The 26,661-nt window shown below is 39.6% G+C and overlaps 1 protein-coding gene across 1 annotated transcript in view; it reads left to right on the top strand.

Annotated features, from left to right (window-relative positions):
• Positions 1–4,718: 4,718 nt before the first annotated feature.
• NECAB1 (N-terminal EF-hand calcium binding protein 1) overlaps positions 4,719–26,661 on the top strand; it is a 174,036-nt gene continuing 152,093 nt past the window's right edge. Inside the window, exons 1-2 of the mRNA XM_050802621.1 lie at positions 4,719–5,136; positions 14,802–14,826. Of these exons, the coding sequence (XP_050658578.1) occupies positions 4,735–5,136; positions 14,802–14,826 (427 nt within the window). The 5' untranslated portion in view covers positions 4,719–4,734. The remainder of the gene's footprint in view (positions 5,137–14,801; positions 14,827–26,661) is intronic.

The following is a 26,661-nucleotide window of genomic DNA, read 5'->3' as shown; positions in this document are numbered from 1 at the left end:
TAACAACATGGTTGCAAAGCAGTGGTGCTGGTAGGGAAAACAGTGACTAACTGTTGAATTCCTTCTCTCTGCCTACTGTTTACTAAGCTCTATGCACACAATACCTCATTCTTGTTTTTACAGATGAGAAATTTTGCTTGTGAGAAAGGTAAAGACAGGGAACACTAACTATAACAACACATATGGTTAAGGGAGGATACTAGGCAGTGAGGATTTCTTTTTTTTCTTTTCAAGATGGAAGAGCTCTAAGTTGAGTAAGCCAGTAGCGCACAGTGGCATAACAGAAAAATGTATCTCAGGGTAAAATAGTTCATAGGAAAATCACCATTATTAGTTAATAATTTTGGCCCATGGCACTTACTATTCCTGAGTCCTAATTTTGCCCTCTTCAGTTAGATAAAACGGTCACACAGAATAGGCACTCATGGGGAGAAGTCTCTCTGCTCTGCCTCAGCCTTCACTGCAAACATCTGGTGTTACTCTTGTCTCATTGCATTAAAATTATCTATTAAAATAGAGTTTCCTTAAGTTCTGTATCTTCTGCAAAGGCAAGGCCAGTTCTTTTTATCATTTCCCCATTTTGCCCGTCAGTTGCCTGGATTGAAGCAGGCAATCAATAAATGTCTGAAGAGAATTAAATTTTTTAACCAGTTATTTCCAATGAGTTAACTATGGGCTTCTTTAACACTAGAAATTTAGATTGAATTTATCTGTCAGAGTCCAAACATAAAAAACTAACTTTGACTAAGGTAAAACAGAAAAGAAAGTTTTGGAAGGATACTAGATCTCTCAGGAAGTTGGCAGAAAGCCAAGATCAAGATTGGAGGACAGGGCTGCTGAAATCACAGGGTGCCATTATCCATTTGATTAATTCATCTTCAGGGCTCCCCTGGCACTGTGGTCACACTCAACACTACACTGTGAGTGTCTACTGCCATTGATAAACTTCCCTGCATGTCCCTTGATTCAGATTTAAACACACATGTGAAGTCCTTTCAGCTGAGCCTAGTTCTCAGCCTGTGCTCCAGCTACCAGGGAAGAGAGAGAGGATCTTCCTCCTTCCCTTCAGAAGACGTGAGTTCTGCCCCTAAGCAGGACCCACACCATGGGGATAGGCACTTAAAGAGGAAGGGGATTTGGATCCAAGCTGCCAAGGCAACAGAAATGTCCACTAACCTGACTGAAAGGATTCTGAGTCATTAGTCAAAAGGGAAGGATAACCTTCCCTAGAATTTAAGATAGAAATAAGATAGATTCCCAGCTGTCTGAAATGGTTTAGATAATAGTTCTTCCACGAGGCAGAGATAGATTGAAATACAATATATTCCCACACAGTTATCATCTCCTAAAATGCTAGAAATATCTTCATGTCAAAGTCTTATCATAGAAAGCCTGAGAACTGGAACCTGGAATTACATTTCTATTTTTTTTAGGCCCTTGCTACAAAGAAGTTGCATTTCCTCCCTCAAGTCGGTTGTCTGCTGTTTGCGACTGATAGTGTGCACAGCAGTGCAGCGTGTGTGTTTCATGAAAATGTGTGAAAACTGCTTTCAAAAATGCGTGCCATCTAGATAAAAAGAAAGCTATAAAAATATATTTGGTTGCCACTTCATAGAGCCTATTGAATTTGTCTGTGAATGTGAATCTAATTGCCATTTTTTCTGCTAGAGTCTCTGTGAACATTACATTTCCATTAAAAAGAGAAGTCAGCTAGAGCAGAATGTATTCCTGCGTTCACACAGGAATCATTAAAATAAATAGTGACCAGTTGATTGCTTAATAATTTATGTTTCTTCTTGATAGACCATTAGAAGAAATAAGCAAAGCCACAGGTACAGAAAATGTCATTCATTGTCAGTAAGGGGAAAAGTTATGTTTTTACTAAAGTGTTACAAACAGCTTCCTGGTTTGATGACTGCTGATTATTCTCCTGTTCTTCATTTATAATCAGAGAAAGTCTCCTTTATTACCTGTTCTTGTTACCATGGGATTGGCATAAAAATATTACCACTTGTGAGGTTGAATTTGAGGCCTGAGGGACCCTCACAATTTGGGTTAGAGGGGTCGGACTTAAACTGCACTTGTTGCAGAAAAACCTATTCAATTCTTCATCTGATGGCAGGAATAAACAACATGCTATTTTGATAAATTCAGTAACTTGATGTTCATAGTTGACAGCCCCCCTCCTTCTCGTGGTTTTTCTCCTTCAGTGATTTGAATGGCCTGTGTCCATTTGATGAGTTGACCAGTATGTTTTTTTAAATGATTTTGTATTTATTTTGATGCACAGTTGTCAAAGAAAGGGTCTATTCTCACAATTCAGGTAAGGAAATTTGCAGTTAATGAGGAAAATGCACATAAAGATGCCAGATGGAATATTCCTAAAGCACAGCTCCAATCAATATCTCACCCCTAAGTTTAATGTCTCTAAGTCTCTACCTAATTAAGTCCAGAGTTCTGTCCTTGGGCTTCACAGATTTTCATCCTGTAGCCTCTGCCTATTTTCTGAGATTTTATTCTACTATTTTCCTGTACTGTATGTACAGCACAGTTAAGTTTGGTGATTCTTAATCCTTGCTGCACATCAGAATCACATAGAAATCTTCAAACAATCCACTGGGTCCACCACATGCTAATTGAAAGTGAATTTGAGGATGAAGCACAGGCATCAGTTTGGTTTGTGTGTGTGTGTGTTTGTGCAGGGAGGGTTAGCTCCTTATTTTGATTATCTGTTGTTACAAATCCAGCCACCCCAACACTTATTTGTATGAAACAGTATACATTTTATTATGCTCCCAATTCTGTGGGCCAACTGTTTTGACATGGCATAGCACTGGTAGTGTGCCTTTACTCCATGATATCCGGGGTTTTGGCCGGGACAACTCACACAGCTAGGGATGTCTGCAAGAGCTGGGGGCTGGAGTCATTTGCAGGCTTCCTCATTGACATTGCTGCTGTTCAGGCTGGGATAATGCAAAGGCTCTGCTTAGCTAGACCTGTAAGCCAGGTGTTTACATATGCCTTTCCATATAGCTTGGGCTTCCTCAAAGCATGGTGGCTTAAGGTAGAAAAACTTCCTATAAGGAAGTTCAAGAGTCTAGGAGCAAATCCACTGTAAAAAGTGGAATTGCAAAAGCTTTTATGCACCTACCCTCGGAAGGCACATAGCATCACTTCTGTTCCACCATTGTAGCAGTCACGGTCTTTCAGATTCAAGGGGAGGGGACCCACTTCTCTATAGGAAGAATGTCAATGAATTTGTGGACACATTTTAAAGTTACCACCCACCCCAGGTGATTCCAATGTACAGGCAGAGTTGAGAACAACTGGATTCATTTTCTTGTAAGCACCCATCTACAAAGCAGCAGTGGGACTTGGGTGAAGTGAATGAGACACCTAGGGTGCAAAACTTAAGAAAGTCACTCTCAGGATCATGCAAGCACAGGATAGGGATTGAGAGCAAGTGTCTCCTTAGATTCCGTGCTCAAGGGGCCTCACTTGCCACACCCTAGTCCTGACCCTACTACAGAGCAACTGTGTATGAATCATTAGGGTGAGGGGGACTTGGATTCCTGGACTAGACAGTACTTTAGTATTGGGATTTGGAAAGCCCAGGTCGGATCTGGGATTCTGTATGTTTACATGAATCCCCAGTGGACTACTTCCAGCTTCCATGTGCTTTCCTGGGGCCATGCTTTGCTTACGCTCTTCCTTCTGCCTGGAAGTGTTTTCCTTCTATTTCTATTAAGTATGGTGATTTGTGAGGTCCGTTTCATGTACCGCTTCTTTTATCAAGCTTTTATTGGTCCCGACAGCCAGAGTGTAACCTGTCCCTCCTAAGAAACCCCTAGCACATTTTACATGCCTTTAAGACACTCACATGTTGATCAGCATTTTGGTTGTGTGTGGGCCTGTCTTATAGAAAGAACGTGTTTACTTTTCTCCGAAGGCCACAAAACGGAGATCTAGATCCTCACTGGTAGAGGCAGAGTCTTGTTTAGACAAGGTTCCTTCTTTTTTTGCCTTATCTTGCTCCCAGACAGCTCAAGTTTGTAACCGACACATACACATTTTAGATGCCCAATAAACTGGATCTCTCTCCTGATGAAAGGTGTGGTCAACTTCCTATTTTTACAGCCTTCGCAGAAGCCCTCAAATACTGAATAATTACCCTCGTTTAAACGTTTGAACACAGATAAGGACTTCGTCTTTATTGTGACTTTGGAAAACTTCATGTTTGAACATCACCTAACAATCCTTGCCCCATAGCAAACGTTTTAAGGAAGCTTACTCTAGGTAGAGTTCATAGCACCGCCACAGGTAAGCCTCAGAACCCTCTGGGGTGAGACCAGCGTGACCATTTTACTGATGAGGAAAAGTGAGGCTTACAGATTAAGTCCCTACAGTGCAAGATAACACCCAATGGCTTAATCCCTACACCAAACCAGCTGCTCCTGGCTTGCTGGTATCCATGAACTCCGCCCCCGCCTTTGGGGAGGGTCAGGCAGAGAGGCCACCGGGACTTAAAGCAGGTAGAACCTCTCTGACTTCCTCCCTACTTATGGCATCCACTCTGGGGGGAGGCTGGGGGCGTCCTTACTTTGCTCTTTGGCTGCTCAGGACAAACGCCTTGCCATTTGCCCATTCTGTCTGTCCCGATGCCCTCCTCCATCCCTGCACTTGGGGCCCTCGTGGGGCGGGCAGGGGCCCCCAGGTTATCTCCAGCCGTGGTCGATGGCCCTGCCTAGGGCAGAGCCCGCTCCCCTCCGCGCGTTGCTAAGTGCGAGGATGACACCCATCCAGACGCCGTCAGCCGCGGGAAGGGGGAGGCGAGAGTTGGAGCGCGTGGGAGCGGAGGCCGGAGGAGGGAGGGGGGACACCGAGCGCAGGGAGCGCGGAGGGAGGCGCGCGCGGGAGCGAACATCCACCAGGATCCCGAGCCGGGCGGCGGCGAAGCAGCAGCTACGGCCGCGCCCTTGCCAGAGTGGGTGCGTCAGCCTAGCCCCGCTCCGCCCGCGGCGATCAGGGCTCCCGAGGATGGAGGATTCCCAGGAGACATCGCCGTCCTCCAACAACTCCTCGGAGGAGCTCAGCTCTGCTCTGCACCTCTCCAAGGGCATGTCGATCTTCCTCGACGTAAGTACAGACAGCTGGAGCTGGGCGGTTGCTTCACAGCATCTTTCTTTTCCCCGAAAGGAAGGGGTTCGGCTCAGGTGCTGACCAGCTAATGCTTTGTCCCCAGAACACAGGCGAGAACTACCTCCTTTCCCTCCAGAAAACCACCGATGCAAATGCAGGAGGAACGACTGTCCCTTAACTTGCAGCTAGGGCTGTCCCAGACCTGCAGCTTGTGGCTTAACACCCTTAAGAAAATTACAAAAGTTAGATTTTCCAACAGGCTGGATTTCGTAGAGACACTATTGCAAATACAACAGACATTTGAGTGCATAGGACATTTTAAAGAGGCACAAGGTGTAGGGGGGTGAGGTGGGGACAGTGTCCCAACTCATCTCTAATGCGCCCTATTTGCAGCCTCCACCCTCGTGGATGCTCTCAAGCAACCCAGCGAGGGAAGCAGTAGAGAATGAGATGCCCTCGTCATCCTCCCCCATACCCCCTCGGAAAACAATTACTTAGAACATATTTGTTTTTCTTTCTACAGCAAGGGGAAAGATGATTTTCATAATGATTCTTTTTGTCGCCGCCACCTCTTCTATTTTCCCTTTTTCTTCCCTGATATTCTCCTTCTCTGTTCCTCTCTAAGTTCTAATTACTATTGTCATCTCCATCAATTCTAGCTTTTGACTGTTTTCCCTTTGGTCCTATTTCTCACTTCGGTGTCGACTGCCTGCGTTCATTACTCTGATCTGATCACATCCTTTCTTTTTCTTCTGTGCTGGTTTTTTTGTTTTTGTTTTTGTTTTTTCCCTGTATGGTGTGGCTTCTATCTTTACAGCACTTTTATTTCTTATTTATTTTTCAATTTTGTTTTCCTCTCCTTCCTGCTGTTTCTTTTCTCTGTATTTTTCCCTCTGTTGCCCATCTCTTTTCTCTGCTTTGGGGTTTCTCTCAGCTACTTGCCGGGCTCCGGGCTCTCCCAGCCCCTCAGTTGTCATGCTGTCGCCGGAGGTCGTGCCTAGCTCAGTGGGGACAATTCTGGCTGCTTCTTGTTTAGGCATGATAGAAAATGTCAAAGGACATGGAGGAGCGCTATATGCTCTGTCCTCTACCCTTCTCTGAGTTATCCTTTCTTATTAAAATCAAAATGAGTGGGAGATGGGCCAGAAACCAGGTAACATTTGTTTGTGGAGAGATGAAAATATGAGGAAATCAAATTATTAGTATCATAATGGTGAGGCAGAGATAAAGAGGATAGGAGGATGTGAGGAGCTCTCCCAAGTTTATTTTGAATGGATTGGCTAGAATTGTTTTTAATTCTAGAGAAAGAAGCTCCTAACAATAATTCAAATTGTTGTAAGGCAAATGATAGAAGCGAGGTTCAACTGTGTGTACTGGCAGCCTTCACCCCTTATCACCTGGTGGCTCCAATTGGAGATCCAGGCATTCTGAGCTGGTCATCGCCTTCCCACCAAATTTCAGGTGTGGTCATTCCTATTCAGCCACCCAATCAAACAGTTAAGTACCTTATCCTTCATGAGCATTTATCTCTGCCTGGCTTGGGTCAATCAGGTGGTGTTATTAGTGCTCATGGCTTAACAGGCTGATCTTATTCAAGTATGCTGTTCAGAGCCATACAGCCCTTGAGGATGTAAGCTGGGAGAAGAGAAGGGCACCACAACATGCCTGAAAAGTCAAGGCCCCTGGAAATCATGTCAGTTATGAGGCTGACAATTAAGGGGCCATGGAGTTGATTCAAAGGGGACAAGTGGGGCCTCCATTCATTCTGACCTGATCTTCACTCTGTCCCCCATTGAGATCAAGTGCTTCCTCATGCTTTTTAAAAAGCAGTTAACAAACCCTGGTGATACTGTGGAGATGAATGGATTAAAACTATACATATGGAAAGTCATCCTCCTGACTCATACACCAGTCATTGCTTAAGTATTCAACTGCAATGTTTTCGAAGAGAAAATTAAAATTTCATTTTTTATTATGCATGCATGATTGTTTCCAGTCTGTAAACAAATAGCATCAGGTCCCTGTACTAAAGGAACTTGTTGTCTATGAATAGGGTGCTCTTGCCTTTTATATTTCAGAGATTTAAAAATAAAAATATGAAACCGATTCCCTGTGAGAGGTGTTGACATGCTTGTTTGTCAGTAAAATGCTAGAGTCTACAAAAATATCTGCTATTGGATTTTGTCTCGAATGGAAAAGATTTTGTTTACACTTTTCTTTGAGTTATTTTGTGAAAAATCTAACACTGGTGAAATATGTGATACAAAAAATGATTTGTTACTTAGGGATTTGTGAATTATTCATTTCTGGATCATACCACTTTTAGCAAAATAAAATGTGAACTATACATGCATAACTTTATTTTATTAGATTTAATATATTCTAGTGGCACTATCAAGAAAGATTACTTTTAAAATTCTCTTCATATTATAATAAATAAATGATAGATATTGCCTGTTCCAAACTGGAACAGGTAATTATCTGTGTGTCGTCTGTATCACACAGATAATTTCCAAATTTGAGGAAAACTTTGATTTGCAGTGCTTTTTATTGCAATGTCACTGGAATAATCAATCATTTAAGAAATGATTTAAACTGCTACTGAGAATACTATTAATGACATGATACACATGACCAGCTGGTTAGAAACTAGAGACAGATTTTAACAAGAAAATCAGAGGTAAATTTGCCACAACTGTTGGCTTTTCCTTCCGTATCCTCTCCAAATCAGGAATAGTAATGGCTATGATATTTTCTTAGGCTGTTGTGAGTATGAAATAAGAGCTCATAGTTTGGAAAATGGAAACAAAGCAAAAAGTGTTGCATAAATTTGAAATATTATGGTTATTTCAGTGTTCCACACTGAGTGCATTAAATGACAGTAACAGTAGCTAAATTCACAAACTGATGCAGGGACTGTTTCTTCATGAATCTAATTTATAGAATTGTCTTGCTAGAATATGACAGAATTAAGTATCGGTTCATCATAAATACTCTTGAATACTGACAGGAGGCTTAGAAAACCTAGCACTGGTGCCAAGGTATGCCAGTGCATTGAGGCTGGAGCGAGCATTTGCACACAGCATGCCTGCCAGCCACAGGAGAGGGACTCAACTGGGTCCTGGCAACACAGAGGATCGGGGGATGACTATTGCTTTTCCTTTTACACCAATGAACTATCATTTCCCAGGTTGCTGCAATTCAGCTAACAGAAGAGGAACTCTAGTTTAGAATACTAGTCCATGTAGCATGTGTCTCCTCTTTTGAGTCATTACATTAATCAACTCTGCTACTGTGCAAAGGGAGAAAAACAAACCTTCAACTCATCCCCAAAAGCAAGAGAAATTCCCAAATGAAATTAGTTGCAACTTCACCCACCCAATGCCACTTTCCTTTCCCATCAGTTTTCCTTTTATTTTTAACTGGAAGGGAAGTGACTGTCCCCCATTTCACTGCTGAAGTGGGAATGAGGCTGGAAGGTTGTGAAGGCTGCTTGTCTTCCCCTCCTTCCTTCGTCTAAGCACGCACACTCATGTACACTCTGAATGCAAGATACAGTGCATAGATGGTCAGGAACTTGGTGAAAACAAAAAATAGTTTCTCTTCACAACGATACTTAATTCTGAAGCCCCATAGATGCTCATTTGTAGGACGTGTGAGATGTATAGAGGACTGTTGAAACAGAACGAGTCTTCCAGATGCAATGGTTCTGTGACTGAACTCTGTGATAGCCACATACCTCCCATCTCACCTCATTTCACACACACACACACACACACACACACACACTTGCTCATTGTCCAGTTCAGAGAATGGCAGTTAATCTCATCATTTTCTACCCTCATTTGCAGTACAAATGTCACTCTTGTAGTTATAGGAACCAGCAGAAATTAGGAAAAAAAACTTAATGCATGCTGAGCTTAATACCTAGGTGATGGGTTGATAGGTGCAGCAAACCACCATGGCACACGTTCACCTATGTAACAACCCTGAACATCCTGCACATGTATGTACCCCGGAACTTTAAAAAATAATAAAATAATTATTAAAAAAACAGTCTTACTGTTATCATACATTAAAAATTGTTTTCCCACACTGGGCCTACCGTGGGCAAAGTTGAGAAGATGAAAATATGTGCGCTGATTCCTTCTCTCCATCCATCTTTCAGTACGTGCTTCCCCATATCCAGTTTCAGGGCAACCAGTGGCCTGGTAGTAAAACTACCTGCTCGAAGTCTGGGTCCACCCACCCTGGTAATGGGAGAGACTCCCGTCTGACCCCAGGTAGTCTAATGATTGAGACACCTGGGTGACCCCAGGCGTTCTAGTAGGAGAGACTCCTGCCAACCCTATGTGGTGGGACTCCATGTTGTGGATTAGTCCTGAGTCCCTGCCTATATTCCAGTTTCTCAGGAATCTACCAAGGGACTATTTCACCTCATTATCAAATCTTAACCTGATTCCTGGTAGGAGGCACTTAGAAATATTAGTTCAGTAAATGATGATTGTGTCCATTTTTTAATGTTTCAAAGACAACATTTACATTTTAACACCTGCCTTCAATAACAAAGTGATGAATAAGGAATTTTACTTGAGGCCATCAAAGAATATTTTTGAAGTAAAGGAATCTATCTGATAATCTTCAAATTGTAGCAAAAACACAGTATTACTTGTCTTCAAATTTTAAGCCTGACCATAATATTTAAATTTATTTACCATCCATCCAATGGTGGCAACCTTAAGATTAGCTGACACAGATTATTCAGGTACCATAACATAATGAACTTGATTCTCATCCGCAGTACATTTTTCATTAGTCTGTGGGATCAGAGGCAAAATTTGCAGCAGAGACAGTTCTGTTCATATTTAATTACAAGAACTGTCTTAATAACAAAAACTGCTGTTTTTATTTCATCTTTCAGAGGCTAAATGCTAGTTGAGATTGTTCTTTATGAAATGAAATGAACAGAAGTCCTGGGTCCAACTCTGTGGTGTGTGATTATCCTATTCTAGTTACTTTGAATTCCTGAGGACAAAATACAGCTTGAAATAGAATCTTAGAATGAATCAAAAGTAAGAAATAGGATGTGTTTTATGTCTCCCTGACTCTCAGCTGGGGCTCCATGGTTGCAGAGAACAGGAAGAAGCTAGTTGTGATCAGGGAATGAATCCTCAAAATCCCCTCTAGCAATTAACTCTATGGAGGAAAAAGAATCTGGGTCTCATTTTGCTTTAAGCATAGCTCTTACAATTGAAAGCAGTTGTCCTGCAGTAATTACATCAATTTAGTGAAAAAGGAGGACCGTCTTCTTCTGCATGCAAGTCTGGGTGATGATACCTACCTGTTGCTGGAAAAGTTTCATGGGTGAGATCTTTAATAGTAATACTAGTATCTTAAAACACATTGTGGCAATGATTAGATTTATCTATACCTCATTTCCGTGAAGTCGGCAGAATGAAAGGAAGATAATGTTTTTATAGTAGAATGCAGTAAAACAGACAACTTGGGAATAAAAACGATTGCTCATGTTTCAAGCTGGCCAGCAAGAAGTGACGATCTAAATATAAGAATAGCTCTGGTTATTTAACTATAACTACAAGTTACTTAGGGAAAAAATCATCCTCAAGGGCCCCTTTCAAGTAATTGAAGTTTGTCTTTGCAATGTGCTAGTGGGGCATCCTCTTTGGTACTGTATATAGCATAGCGCTGTAGTATGTTATCCAGATTATTTTCTATTAGCATACCTATCAGGGCTAACTTCATTGCAGCTAGCAGAAAAAATAATGCAAACTGTTTTGAGATTGTTAAAAAAAAAATGTGTTGGCTCCTGTAATGAAAAAGCAGAGATCATTTCATCAAGATTACTTAATCAGAGACTCAGGGAGTGCCATCTGGACCCATTTTCTCTAAGTCTCTGAACACTACTTTCCTGGGTGTTGGTTCTTTCCAGGTTATATATTGTATTAATTTCCTATGGCTGTTGTAACAAACTACCACAATAGAATGTACTCTCCCGGTTCTGGAGGTGAGAAGGGCGAAATCAAGCTGCTAGCAGGATAATGCTCCCTGGGAAGGCTCCAGAGGGGGAGCTGTATCATGCTTCCTCTCTTGCTTCTGATGGCACCTGTCAGTACTTTGGCATCCTTGGCTTTCAGCTGCACCACGCCAATACCTGCCTCTTTGATCACATGGTCTCTATCCTCTATCTCTGCAACTCTGAATTTCTCTCCTTGTAAGATCCCCAGTCATTGGACTTAGGGACCACCCAATCCAGTTATATTTTATCTTAACCCTATTTCTTTTCTTTTTATAACTTAAAGTTTTATTTTAGATTCAGGGGGAATATCTGCAGATTTGTTACATGGGTATATTGCATGATGGTGAGATTTGGGGTACGAATGATTCCATCACCGAGGCAGTGAGCATAATACTCAACAGTTAGTTTTTCAACCCTTGTCCCCAGTGTGTGTTGCTGCCATCTTTATGTTCATGTGTACCCAGTGTTTAGCTCCACTTATAAGTGAGACTATGCAGTGTTTGGTTTGCTGCTTCTGCATTAATTCACTCAGGATAATGGCCTCCAGTTGCATCCATGTCGCTGCAAAGGACATGATCTTGTACTTTTTTTATGGCTGTTATGTATTCCATGATGTATATGTACCACATTTTCTTTATCCAGTTGACCACTGATGGGCACTTAGGTTGATTTAGCATTTTTGCTATTGTGAATAATGCTGCAATGAACATACAAGTGCCATGTGTCTTTTGGAGACAATGATTTATTTACTTTTGGATATATACCCAGTCATGGGATTGCAGAGTCAAATGGTAGTTCTGTTTTAAGTTCTCTGCAAAATCTCCAAACTGCTTTCCACAGGCTAAACTAATTTACATCCCCACCAACTGTGTGTAGGCATTCCCTTTTCTCTGCAGCAGCTCCAGCATCTGGTTGTGTTTTTTTGACTTTCTGATAATAGCCATTCTGACTGGTGTGAGATGATAGCATATTGTGGTTTTGATTTGCATTTCTCTGATGATTAGTGATGTTGAGCGTTTTTTCATACTTTTTTTGGCCACTTGTGTGTCTTCTTTTGAGAAGTGTCTGTTCATGTCTTTCGCCCACTTCTTAATGGGATTCTTTTTTGTTTTCTGAAATAAGATTTTTACAGATTCTGTATATTAGTACTATGTTGAATGCATAGTTGGTGAATATTTTCTCCCATTCTTTAGATTCTCTGTTTACTCTATTGATAGTTTATTTTCCTGTGCTCTAGCTCTTTAGTTTGATTAGGTCCCACTTGTCAATTTTTGTTTTTGTTGCAATTGCTTTTGAGAACTTAGTCGTAAATTTTTTCTCAAGGCGAATTTTTTTCTCAATGTAAAGAATGATATTTTCTAGGTTTTCTTACAGGATTTTTATATTGTGAGGTCTTATATCTAAATTTTTAATCCATCTTGAGTTAATTTTTGTCTATAGTATTACATAGTGCTTCAGTTTCATTCTTTTGCATATGACCTACTAGCTATCCCAGCACCATTTATTGAATAGAGAATCCTTTCCCCATTATTTATTTTTGTTGATTTTGTTGAAGATCAGATGACTGTAAGTATACAGCTTTATTGCTGGGTTCTCTATTCTGTTTCATTGTTGTATCTGTTTTTTGTACCGGTACCATGCTGATTTGTCTACTGCCGCCTTATTGTATAATTTGAAGTCAGGTAATGTGATGCCTCCAGGTTTGTTCTTTTTGTTTAGAATTGTTTTGGCTATTCAGGCTCTGTTTTCATTCCATGTGAATTTTAGAACAGTTTTTTCTAATTCTGTAAAAAATGACATTGGTAGTTTGATAGGAATAATATTGAATGTGTACATTGCTTTGGGTAGTATGGCCATTTTAACAATATTGATTCTTCCAATTCATGAGCATGGAATGTTTTTCCATTTGTTTCTATCATCTATGATTTCTTTCAGCAGTGTTTTGTAGTTCTCCTTGTGCAAGTCTTTCACTTCTTTGGTTAAATATATTCCTAGGTATTTTATTTTTTGTGTAGCTATTATAAGTGGGATTGCATTCTGGATTTGGCTCTCAGCTTGAATGTTATTGCTGCATAGAAATGCTACTGATTTTTGTACCTCTATTTTGTACTCTGAAACTCTATTGAAGTCATTTATCAGTCCCAGGAGACTTTTGGTGGAGTCTTTGAGTTTTCTAGGTATAGGATTCTACCATCAGTGAAGAGAGATCATTTGGTTTCTTATTTTACTATTTGGATGCCTTTTATTTCTTTCTCTTGCCTGATTGCTCTGGCAAGGACTTCCAGTACTATGTTGAATAGGAGTGGTGAGAGTGGGCGTCCTTGTCTTGTTCCAGTTCCAGTTCTAGTTCTAGCGTTCAAGGGGATGCTTCCAGCTTTTGCCTGTTCAGTATGATGTTGGCTGTGGGTTTGGCATAGATGGCTCTTATTATTTTAAGGTATGTTCCTTCCATGCCTAGTTTGTTCAAAGTTTTTATCATGAAGGAATGTTGGATTTTATCAAGGGCTTTTCCTCCCAAACCCTATTACATTAATGGATACTTAGCATTAGGATTTCAACATTTGGCTTTGGAGGACACAATTCAACCTACAATATATCCAATAACAAAATGAATGACAGCAGTGCGTTGCCTATATGTTCCCAGGTGCAAAGTCAGCAGGAGGTAGAATATGTCTCTCTCCTAAACACTCAAGCAAAACCATGGCCTGTCATTCACTGGCCCTAATATGCTCATGCCTGAGCAGTCCCATGACCAGAGGAATATGACACCATGTTTGTCAGACATAAGTGCCCTTCCCAGCACTGGAGCACCTAGGCCAGGCATGTAGGAAAGGTTGGCTTTCCAGAAGAACATTAGAAATCATTACTAAAGAGTAATAGGTACCGGATGGCCAAATAGTTCTTATACATCAAGACAATTTAAAATACATCCAAGATAATATGATTAATAAAGTATAAATAAAGTAGATATAGCATAGACATGTGGGTTACTCTTTACCCATGATGTATTATTTTTCTTTTATGTTTTGTTGAGTCCCAGTTTTATTGAGGTATGAGTGACTTACATTAATATGCACATATGTAAAGTGTAAACTTGATGAGTTTTAACATAAGAAACCATTACCACATTCAAGATAATAACTATCTCTATCACCTGCAAAAGTTTTCTCACATCCTCTTGTAATCCACCATTCTCTGCCCTGCCCGTTCCTAGGAACCTTAATCTGCTTTCTGTCCCTACAGATTAGTTTGTGTTTTTAAGAATTTTATATAAATTGGATTATAAGTTGGTATTGTTTTGCATCTAGGTTTTCTACTCAGCCTAATTATTTTTTGGTTCTATCCAAGTTGTTGTGTGTATCAATAGCTCATTCATTTTTGTTGTTCAGTAGTATTCTCTTGTATGGCTATACCACAGTTGATTTGTCCATTCATGGTTTGTCTATCCATGGACATTTGGGTCTTTTTCAGGTTTTAGATATTATAAAGAAAGATCTCAATTGGGAAACCTTTACTTAAAATTAGAATGTATTTTATTTAATTATGAATAAATTATGTATAAGTGTGATGTTCACTGCAATATTTATTTAAAATGGTGATAAAATTTTTCCTTTTCCCTTTGCAGATACTGAGGAGAGCAGACAAAAATGGTAAGACCAAAAATCTATAGTTTCTATTTATTAATCTTTTACATTTTATATTATCATATAAATAATAATAAGGAAAAAGGGAGCAGTCCTGGAAAATGACATGTAAAATACTACCTTATTGTACTAGTGATCGTTTTAGATAAGTTTTAGACCCTAAATATTCATAAGAAGTTGGCAGAAGGATTTACATTTGAAAGGAATGCTTATGCCTTTGAAGTGATGAGCTCTCCCATACTTGGACTCTGGCTTTTCCTTTTCATGCTTCAAAAAATAATTTTGCGGCAATAACAGCTTCTATTCATTGAGTGTCTACTGTGTGCCATGCATTGGGCCAAGTGCTTTGTGCATATTATGTCCTAGAATTATTAAGATAAAAAACTGAGACTGGACCCCAGGTCTGTATGACACCCGTTTGGACTCTTCACACTGAACTTTATCGTGGCCTTGGGGATTTTACTGCACTCCAGGAGGGCTGCCTGGAAACCTGCATTGCCAGCTTTATCTCTATCCTATTGTTCCTGGCCACTGCTTTCCCATTTGAAGAGTATGTACTGGAAATGATAATCTATAGCAACAGAGAAGTAGGAGATGGCAACCTTGAAGTAAAAACTTGCTCTGTTGATTTAATGATGACTACACAATGTCTAATTATAAGTTGTCATAAGCAGTATCTTTTGACTCTATTATTCCACTGGAAACTTTGTCCCAGAGAACAACAAATAAAAACTTGCATTTTTTTTTTTTTTTTTTTTTTTTTGCTGCTATATTATAAGTACTATGGTAGAGGTATATTCTTGATAAGAATTTCCTGACAAATTTAGGATACAAAGGGTTCTTTCCCTTTTTTGAAATCCCACTTCTTATCTATGGGGAGAGATTACAGGAAGAGTCCAGATCTGACAGTTTAAAGACATATGTTGTGGTCTATTTTACCCTTAAGCAGGCAGATCAAGAAAAGTTTGACTGACAAGACACACCTTTCTACACAAAAGAAGATTATTAATCCAAGGAACAATGTAATAGCATCCCAAGTCCCAATAATATTTTGTTGTGGTTGGCCATCAAAATATTTTCTCAGACTGTGTTGTGGTGATTGATATATTGTCAGTTCAAATGTGCTTTTTGTTCCCACTTGAAGCATTTCATCATTTTGTTTTTAGTTTTAGTTTTTGGTTTTTCTTTTCTTTTTTTTTTTTTTTTTTTTTTTTTTTTTGAGACAGAGTCTCGCTCTGTCACCCAGGCTGGAGTACAGTGGTGGGATCTCGGCTTACTGTAACCTCTGTCTCCTGGGTTCAAGCAATTCTTCTGCCTCAGCCTCCCGAGTAGCTGGGAACACAGGCGCAAACCACCATGCCCGGCTAATTTTTGTATTTTTAGTAGGGACAGTGTTTCACCATGTTGGCCAGGCTGGTCTCAAACTCCTAACCTCAAGTGATTGGCCCTCCTCAGCCTCCCAAAGTGCTGGGATTACAAGCGTGGGCCACTGCGCCTGGCCCATTTGATTACTTTTAAAGACAGAAATAATGATGGCATCATTTTGTCTTCTCATCTCATCCTTTGATCTTTTGCCTGATACCCAGCCCCAGGGATGCCTGGTGTACAATTGAATAGCTCACCTGTCTCTATGCCACCTGCCTTGCATTTCAGTATCTGTCTCCAGTTCAGAAATGCTTTTGCTCCCTCTCCACCCAAGCTCCTAGCTTTCTCAGGCTATACTTTCTTTTTCTGTTTGTTTGATTTTTGTTTTTAAGACAGAGTCTTGCTCTGTAGCCCAGGCTGGAGTGCACTGGCACGATGATCTCGGGTCACTGCAAGCTCCCCCTCCCGGGTTCACGCCATTCTCCTGCTTCAGCCTCCCGAGTAACTGGGACTACAGGCGCCCGCCACCATGCCCGGCTTAGTTTTTGGATTGTTAGTAGAGATGGGGTTTCACCGTGTTAGCCAGGATCGTCTCGATCTCCTTACGTGGTGATCCGCCTGCCTGGGTCTCACAAAGTGCTGGGATTACAGGCATGAGCCACCGTGCCCGGCCTGCTATACTTCCATTTCCTAGACCCCAAAGCTCTGATTTAGGTCCACCCTTACCATTATATGTATTTCTCTTCTTTCCATCAAAATTAGCATAATCTACAGTCAGAACAAAAAGCACTGAACAAAACATTGTGCGCAATTCAACGACTTATGATAACCTCAAATACCATGCTGCATGAAGTCACTTGCACTGGCAGACCCATGTTTCATATTTCCTCACCTGCCCCCTCCTCTGCCCTCCTTACCACCTCTCCTAATGTCCATCCCAATGTGCTGTCAGACTACCTGCCTTTCTGCTCTTACCTCTCAAAATCTTCCACATGTATCCTCCTCTGCAGCTGCTGAAGCACTCAGTCCCCCTGGGCACCCTCCATCTGACACCCTGCTATGTCACCCTGCTGTGACCTCCGCCTCCTATAACTTTCCACCCTCAGTCAGCTTGAGAACACTCACGCTTTGCTTACGTTCCTGCTCAAAGGCACCTTATTTGGGAAACCTCCCCCAGTTCCCTCGACAGAGCCCCACTCTCTCCCTGTGCTCTCAGCACTTTGGCACATATTGATTATTGTCCTTAAGGTGGAGACTGCTTGTTGGCTGGAGATTGTACTTCTCTAAGCCAAACATGCCTCTCTAAGGCAAGGAACTTGTGTTACAAGTAGATGGTATGCGCAGCCAGTACTAGGTGCTCAATAGACGTTTGTTTAGTGGATTACGAAGAAAATACAGTATATATAAAGAAAGAAGAAATTCTGTCATTTGTGACAACATGAATGGAATTGAAGACCATTATGCTAAGTGAAATTAGCCAAACACAGAAAGACAAATACCACATGTTCTCACTTATATGTGGAGCCTGAAACAATTGAACTAATAGAGGCAGGGGGTAGAATGGTGGCTACAGAGGCTGGGGAGTGAAAGGAGTAGGGAGGTAATAGTTGAAGGGTACAAAGTCTCAGGAGGAATAAGTTTTTTTTTTTTTTTTTGAGATCAGTTGCATAGCATAGTGAATGTAGCTAATCATTGACTTCTGTACATTTTAGTATCACTGAGAGTAAATTTCTTCTAATGTTCTCATCACCAAGAAATCGCAAATATTTGAGGTGACAGAGACATTAATTAGCCTAATCTTTCCACATTGTATTCAAAAATCATAACATCACTTTGTATCCCATAAATAAATACAACTGTAATTTGTAAATGTATGATAAAAATTAAAATAAAAAAGAATTGAAGATGTTCTGCTCCATTATTTCTCTCTCTTCTCTCTGTCCACTTTTCCCCCTGCCTTTCATCCCACCTTTCTCTTCTCCCTCATTCTCAGTGTAAAGTTGGAGGGAGGCAGAGTCAGGCAGATTTGGGTTTAAACCACAAGTATGCTACCTAGGAACATTATAAAGAGCATAGATAATGACATCTACCATGTCATGTGGTAATTATGAATAATAAATGAGGAACTATACGTAAAGTTGCCAGGGAAGTGCCTGGAATGTAGTAACAACTAAACACTTGCTCATTCTGCTGCTATTATGATTAATATTATCTCTACTGCTACTGAAAGCTTGAGCTGTTTTTTGTGCTGTGATGATTTGGCTATCTGAGATACTTTTTAACATTTTAGTTATTTCTATTGCAGTGGAGTTTAGTAGAAAAGAAAAATAAAGCTATTTACTATATATGGAGCATTTGAAAGGAAAAAGGATAATGGATAATCTAATGTAAATGAGAAGATACAAGCATATAAAAGTAAGCATCCTTCTGTACCATGTGTTCATGGCATTCTGTATTTGCAAATAGACAGCTGCTACATGTATTTGAGCTCTTGCTAACAGACCCTCATGTGATAGAATCCCTTGTGGACAGCATAATTGATGACAGAATAACGAAAGGAAGAAGAGGCAGTAGGCAGTATAATTGTTCGCCTGCCCAGAGGACAGATTTAGCATTTGGGATCTATCTGACATCTGACAAAAAAGAGAAGCTGCTGGATAAATTGGGCGGGGCGGGAGGGATACACATTAGCAATTAGCTATAATAATGGCATCTTGGAGGGAATTTTTTGGTCGGTTGTTTTTATAAAATCATAGGCTAGGATCCTAAACATAAAGATAGGCCTCAGAATAGGATTGCTTAGGAGAGACGCTAGTGCTTTGAGCCAAAGAGCCCCAAATTCAAGTTTTTAGAAATGTAAAACTTCTGAGAAAGCTTATTTACGGATTGAATGAAAATGGAAATGATACATGGGTATGTATACAATTTGAAAAAATATTTTTCAAATTTAAATATATTTTATTTTAAAATATTGAGAAATAAAGGTCAAATATATTCAAGGTATATAATATGATGATTAGATAAATGTATACATTGCATAATGCTTACAATAATCAAATTAATGAAAACATTCATCACCACCCATCGTGTACATTAGAGCCCCAGAACTTGTTCATCTGATAACTGAAAGTTTGTACCCTTGACGATCATCTCCCATTTCCTCCACCCCCAGCCCATGGCACCCACTATTGTACTCTCTGCTTCTACGAGTTCAACTTTTTCAGATTCCACATATAAGTGAGATTGCACAGTATTTGTTTTTGTGTGTGGGGGCAAGAATATCTTTGAAATCTTAGTAAGAGGCAAAATGAAAAGCTTCATAGTAGTGAATAGCACCATTGAATTCCTCTTGTTGATTTATACTTGCTAAGATCTGCTATCATTCGTGATCAGTAAGTCAGAAGGCTATATGGGTGGCACAATTGATCCATGTTTAATCACTGTTCCCTCTAGGAGATTGTTATAGTTCTCCTCAGGCCTTTAGTCCAATCCAGCAACCTGCACATGTTAAATTTGAGGGCAGAGATAGTGCCTGTTTCACATACCTCCAGGTCCACCGTGGTGAGCAAAATGCCTGCTGCAACACAGACGTTCATAACTATTTGTGAATTATTTGTAAGAAATGCATAACCAACAATTTCACTGAAGAAATACAATCATATATAATTTAATCAAACCAAGCACTGATTTATCTGTTGTTTATTAATAGTGTTCGCTAAAATGTATGGAGGACATATTACGAGCTGAGTCTTACCCTCTGTGATTTATGTACATTGTCTTCAATCATTATGACAAGCCAACAGAATAAGCAGTTTAGAGCAGTGGCGAGAATGTAGGCTTTGAGGTCAAACAAGCCCATGCTTGGCTGCGCCTCCTTCTAGCTTTATGACCTTGAGCAAGTTGCTCAACTTCCCTGTGCCTCAGTTTCCGCATCTGCAAAGGAAGGATAATATTATTTCTCATAAAATTGCTTTGAGAATTAAATGAGATTATGCCTCTGAAACACTTATCCTGATCTCACACATAGTGATAATTGCTCAGTATTTTTTGCTATTTTTATTATGTTCCCTATTTTTTAAGTGAAGCAAATGAAGCTCAGAGATGTTAGATAACTTCCTCCAGGTTACATTGTATGTTAACAGTAGCACCAGATGAGTGAACCCAGGTCCATCTCACTTCATATTTGGTGATTTTTTTTTCACTTTGTTGTATATGCACCTATGTATGTATTTCAGACTACAAATATAAAAATATAGTTAGAGCCTGAATCTGTATACATCTTGAATATGATGTTCTGGCGCTCCAATATGTGGTAGTTTAATTGATTTAATGCATTTGATGCTTCCTTGGTAGTCTGAATTATGAATGAACGACTAATACACCTCCAGAAAATAATATTGGCAATGAAAATCCTAGCCTAAGAATATTTGATGTCGTATTTGTGTATTTAGAGATACTTTAAAGACGTCGTTGGACTATGATCAATTCATTTGGAATTGATTATAAGAATTGTAAGAATTGGTAAGATTTCCAAACTGGTCACCTAAGATTTGGTTTATTCTGTTAACATGTAAAAATATGACCTTGAGTAGAAGCTGGAACAAAGGTTCGGTATGTCTGAGTATTTCCAATAAAGGCTGGGTCATCACCTAGCAACATGTCAGAGTCCCGCAGAGCTCTGTGATTCTGTCTTTTGCACTTGGGAATAAGGCTGTCCTTTGATGTGAGCCACTCAGTCAAGCATCACCACCCTGCTCTGGGCTCTCCAGACCCTCTTATCTTCTAATCAGGGCTCCTAGCCCCAAATAAAATGGAAAGATTAAGGGCTGGGCCCTAGAAATGAGGAATATTGGCATAAGGCTGGTTTGTATTTCATAATTCCTCATAGTTTTTGCAAACATTTTTGGGAAAATGATGAAACTGAGAATCAAGTAGCTTATAAATTAGTGGAGTTCTCACATAGCTCTGTACTCATATGTTAACTCTCAGGTACACACAGACGCCTCAACTACACATCTACCAGCTCGAAAGTTAAAGCAAAGTCTATTAGAAGTGATTCATTTAAAAAAAAAAAAAATGCCCTCACAATGACCTTCTTGAAAGAAATGGCTCCTCCACCACTGCAAAATATGTGGGAGAAACCCAGGTGTGCAAGTTCTGACTGCAATGATATTTTTAATAAAATAAAGGAAAAAAAATTTTCTATTTTCATAGTATGACTTTTTTTTTTCTAAAATGCAAAGCACTTTCACACCCATAAATGTGTTACTTTTCTGCTAAAAGCAGAAAACGGAAAATTCTTATCTTTACATAGCTGGGTTTATAAGCTGCCACAGAAGAAACAAACAGAAAATTTAGATTCAGTTTCCTGGGCCCACAGAATGGTTCCCATGGGCTGTCAGCGGCTCAAAAATCAGGTCCTACTCCAATACCAGATCCTGGAGGGCACACAGCATAGACTTATCCCAAAATGTGGCTTCTACCTTAAGTGCTTTCTGTAATGGGGATCTGTGGTAGTCATCCCAACCTTCCTTTCCTTTCTATTCCTGCAATTTAAACGTCTACTCTGCTCCATCTAGATCCCAGAGATATGTAGCTTAATAGTTAAGTTTATATATGATTTTGCAGTCAGATTACCTGGACTCAAATCCCCATTCCACTTACTGTGCAATTTGGGTAACTTAATTTCCCCACCTGTGAAATGGAAATAAAGGCAATGCCTCTCTCACAGACTTGTTGGAAAATTAAATAGATCATACACAGAAATTCTTGGAAAGGTGCCTGGCCCTTAGGAAGTTCTTAATAAGTGTTAATCTATTTCCATTTTTTCATCCTAATTATTTTTAAAAATTTTATTTATTTATTTATTTATTTATTTAGAGATGGAGTCTCACTCTGTCGCCCAGGCTGGAGTGCAGTGGCACGACCTTGGCTAACTGCAACCTCCACCTGCCGGGTTCAAGCAATTCTCCTGCCTCGGGCTCCCGAGTAGCTGGGACTACAGGTGTGTGTCACCACGCCCGGCTAATTTTTTGTATTTTTAGTAGAGACGGGGTTTCACCATGCTGGTCAGGCTGGTCTCAAACTCCTAACCTCACGATCCACCCACCTCAGCCTCCCAAAGTGCTCGGATTATAGGCGTGAGCCACTGCGCCCGGCCTTTTCATCCTAATTCTTGTTCTCATTTGGCTAGACTGTGAATCACAATATCCTGGTGCTGAATTTTTCACATGGCAGTGCCCAGAGGTCTGTCCGTGACCACCTTTCTATGACCCCAGAGCTGCACTAGTGTTTGTTCTGCCTTTGCTCTGGTCATTCAGCTTTTCTTATTGTTTGCAAACCAATAATCCTAGTTGAAATTCTCGTGTGTTTTGGAGTTGGTGCTTTGTGCCCAGACACCTGATTTGCCCCTCTAGATGTGTCTCCATCTCAGGACAGGAACCACCAAGCAACCCTTGCTCCATCTAAAAGTTTCAGAGGCTTCCATAACTCTTCTCTTTCTCTAGTAATTCCACATCCAATCTATTAGCAGGCCCTGTTGGCTTCACTATCAAAACATCTTCAAAACCTAGTCACTTCTTGTTATTTCCAAATCTTCAACCCTCGTTAAAGCCTCCTTAATCTGGCACTTGGCATACAGCAAAAATTTCCATATTAGAGCTATTGAAGACTTCAGAAAATCAGTGGCAAAGGTGATAGAGATAAGAAAACGCATTTGATACTTTTGGATATATAATTAGCAGACTTGGTAATTATTTGGAAGTGTTAAGTAAGAGAGATGAAGGTATTTACTGACGTGTACATATGCAAGATTGTGTGTGTTTCAGATTTCCAGTTTCTGACTTGAGTAACTAGATGGATGATGAGGCTATTAACTTCTTTATGGTTATGAAAGTGTCCTACATGTGAAAAGCTTGATTTTGTTGTAATATTGGTCACTTTTAGTTATGAGAGTTCTCCTGTGAATATCTGTTCATCTAGTAATAAGTGATATTTCTGTGTCTTTCTTAATATTCAAAATCATACCTAAGTTGTTAAAAATACCTAAAAAATGTAATAGCCTGTATGTTACCAACTTTTTATGGCCATGAGAATATTGGTTTAGACTTTACAAGAAAATATTACAGTAATAACAGTAAATAATCTTATTAAAATATTAGTATGCTGTGTTAGGCATAATTTTATTTAATCCTTATAACAATATTGCAAGGAAGATACTGTCATTGTCCCAATTTTATTTATGAGTAATCTGAGACATAGGCAACTCATCCAATGGCATGGAGTGAGTAAATAGGATTTGTATCCAGATTTTCTTCTAACTCAAAAGTCTTAGCACTTAAGTAGGATGCTTCATTTGCTATGGCTCATCTCTGTAGCAGAATTGTGCTGTTGAAATCCAGAAATACCAATATTTCCACATGGAGAATCCTAAATGATTCAGTGTAATTTTAAAAAATGACAAAAATATTTGAAATTATTTTGGCTATGTTCCTGTTTTAAGGTGGCATGGTATGATGGAGAGTTGGAACTTTAATCTGCTATTTGTTCATTCACTCATTCCTTTATTTGCTTAATACTTTGTAGTGCCCTTTAAATGCCAGAGACTGTGCTAGATGTTGGGAATACAAAGACAAAAGAATACATATACTTTAGTATACATTTACTAGGATGTGATCTTAGACTAATTCATTAATCTCTCTGAGTTCATTTCCTCATTTTTTGAAAATAGGAATAATAAGAATTTGCAGGGCTACTGGGAAGAAAAAGCCAAGTAAATATATGTAAAGTCCCAAGGATGTTGTTTAAAATATTGTGAGTAATCAAAACATGTCAGTTCCCCTTTGCCTTCACTAATTTCTTACAGGTCCTAAAGATATGATTTCTTCACTTGTGAACTAAGGAAGGCAGACTATAAAAAACTGAGCCCTTACAAGATTTTATGTTACTAGGACAAATTATATACTTGTGTAATCAGCGGAACTCATCTTTGATTTTTGCACATGGATTTGAGAAAACTTAGGCAATAAACTCTGAACTCTTAGGGATTTGAGGTGGGGTAAGGACATGGTGGTTGGGGACAACATTGTCCTCTGGGAGCTTAGCATCTTCTTGATAGATGAGTCATATACCCAGAGAAAATTGAATGTTTTTCCCTTTTTTCATTTTTTGAAACAGAGTTTTGCTCTGTTGCCCAGGCTGGAGTGCAGTGGTGCAATCTCGGCTCACCACAACCTCCACCTCCAGGTTTCAAGAGATTCTCCTGCCTCAGCCTCCCAGGTAGCTGGGACTTCAGGCACGTGCCAGCACGCCAGGCTAATTTTTTGTATTTTTGGTACAGATGGGGTTTCATCCTGTTAGCCAGGATGGTCTTGATCTCCTGCCCTCGTGATCCACCTGTCTTGGCCTCCCAAAGTGCTGGGATTACAGGCGTGAGCCACTGCGCCTGGTGAAAATTGATTAATTTTCGACATCAACGTCAACAGCACAACTCTGCTATAGAGATAAGCCACAACACATGAAGCATCAATAATTTTCAACACGTTTGCAATGCAAGAGGCATCACTAAGCCAAATGAGTGAGAAAACACCCTAATGCATTAGAGTTCTGAGGAGGAAGAGGTTTCTGGGATAGGATGGCCTAGGAAGGCTTATGGACTCATTGTCCTCAAATATATCTCCAAAGATGAGTAAAAATTCAGATAGCCAGCAAAAAAGAAAGATGATTATCCATTAGGACGAATTCAGTTTAAGTGACAAAAACCTAATTCAGATTAGTTAAGGTAAAATTGGGAAATAGTTGGCTCCTATAATTGAAAAAAACCCCAAATGGTAAAGCTTTGAGTACAGCTTTATGTAGGTGTTCAGAAATTACTCTCTTTATCTATCTCCTTTCTTATCTCTACATCTCAATTTTGGTTTGTGTCTGGCTGGTCTTCCTTTCAGGTAGGCTTTCTTACCAGGGGTGGCGAGATAGTACCTAGAACCCATCCCACCAGTTCAACAGGTCAGAATAAAGAGAGAATTTCTCCTTTACATTAATTTTAGCAAAAATCTCAAGATTTTCTCTGATTTATCAACTAGTCACATGCCCATCCTTGAAGCAATAACTGAGGGATTGGATGAAGTGGTTTTCTAGGCTTAGATTATACACACACCCCCAGAGAGGGTGGGTGCATAAAGCTGCACCTCAAATAGAGTGGGAGAGAGAGCAGATGATCTCTCAAGCAAAAATCAGTGTTTCTACAAAAAGAATAGAGAATAGATGTTGACCAGGCAAAATTAACAGATGTTCCTCTTTTTGAGGGTAAACTAGCTGAAAAAGCAGTGATTATCCAGTGAGAATGCAGGTATAGAGGAGGGGAAATACAAGCAATTTGATTATGTATTGTACTCCTCTTTCTACCTCTAATGCCTGTGTTAAAATATTTAGTTTTCATTTACCAGTGAAATTTGTCTACAAATGGAGTATTCTTCACATTGCTAATTTTGAATCTACATCCGCTACAAACTAAATATTCCTCGGACAAATGTTTCATCTGTCATTCTACGAAAGCCTGAGTAAACAGAAGTGGTATTTTTTTTTGTTGCTTTTCTCCTAGGCTCACAATAAAATGTTATTGTTAATTCTCCATGGAAATGACATTAAACGGATTTCTTTCACTAAATTAGGAGCATTCTTTCTAGCCACGAAAACTAATACACATTCATTCCCTCAGAATGAAGACAGTTTTTTTTTTTCCATTTTCCCAGCACAATTCCAAGTGACAAAAATATTTTGATGTAACAAATGGGCTTTCCCCAAAAAGTATCTAAATATTTGATGTCAAGTCAGTAAAGAACCAAGCATTTGACTGAATTATTCATTTTTCTACCTGATATCTGTGCATTCGGTTGATTTTAAACCGAGAACAGCTTTAATGACCTGCTTCCAGGAATGTGTCTTGGGAGACATGCTTTCTGGGACCTCATCTGAATCATTTAACCTTGTCATATTTCAGTTTCCTTCCCCTCCTGAAAAGACAAATAAAAAGATGAAACTACGTCAAGAAATTATTGTAATGACTATAGTCAATAAAATTTAGACTAAAAGTGCCTCACAAGATAACAGGTGAAAATATACTTACTTTTATAAGCATTGACACATGAAATGAATGTCATTTCTCCAAATAATCTGTAAAATACATGGAGCCAGGGTAGAATGTCTAGAATAAAGAAACTGAATCTGTTGAGTCGATTACTGAGTTAAATATATGTTATCTTTCAAGATCTAATATGAATAAGTATAACTAATTTTGCCATGTTGATAACATAGTCAGCTTTTAATATATTTTAATATGTTAAAGTATTTTAATGCTACATAATTATCATATTACATTATTATTATTATTTTAGAGACAAGGTCTCACTCTGTCACCCAGGCTGGAGTGCAAGTGATGTAATCAGAGCTCACTGTAACCTTGAATTCCTAGGTTCAAGT

The sequence above is a fragment of the Macaca thibetana genome, chromosome 8 (genome assembly GCF_024542745.1).
Source record: "Macaca thibetana thibetana isolate TM-01 chromosome 8, ASM2454274v1, whole genome shotgun sequence".
Classification (NCBI taxonomy): Eukaryota; Metazoa; Chordata; class Mammalia; order Primates; family Cercopithecidae; genus Macaca; species Macaca thibetana.
This window is presented reverse-complemented; position numbering and strand designations above follow the sequence as displayed.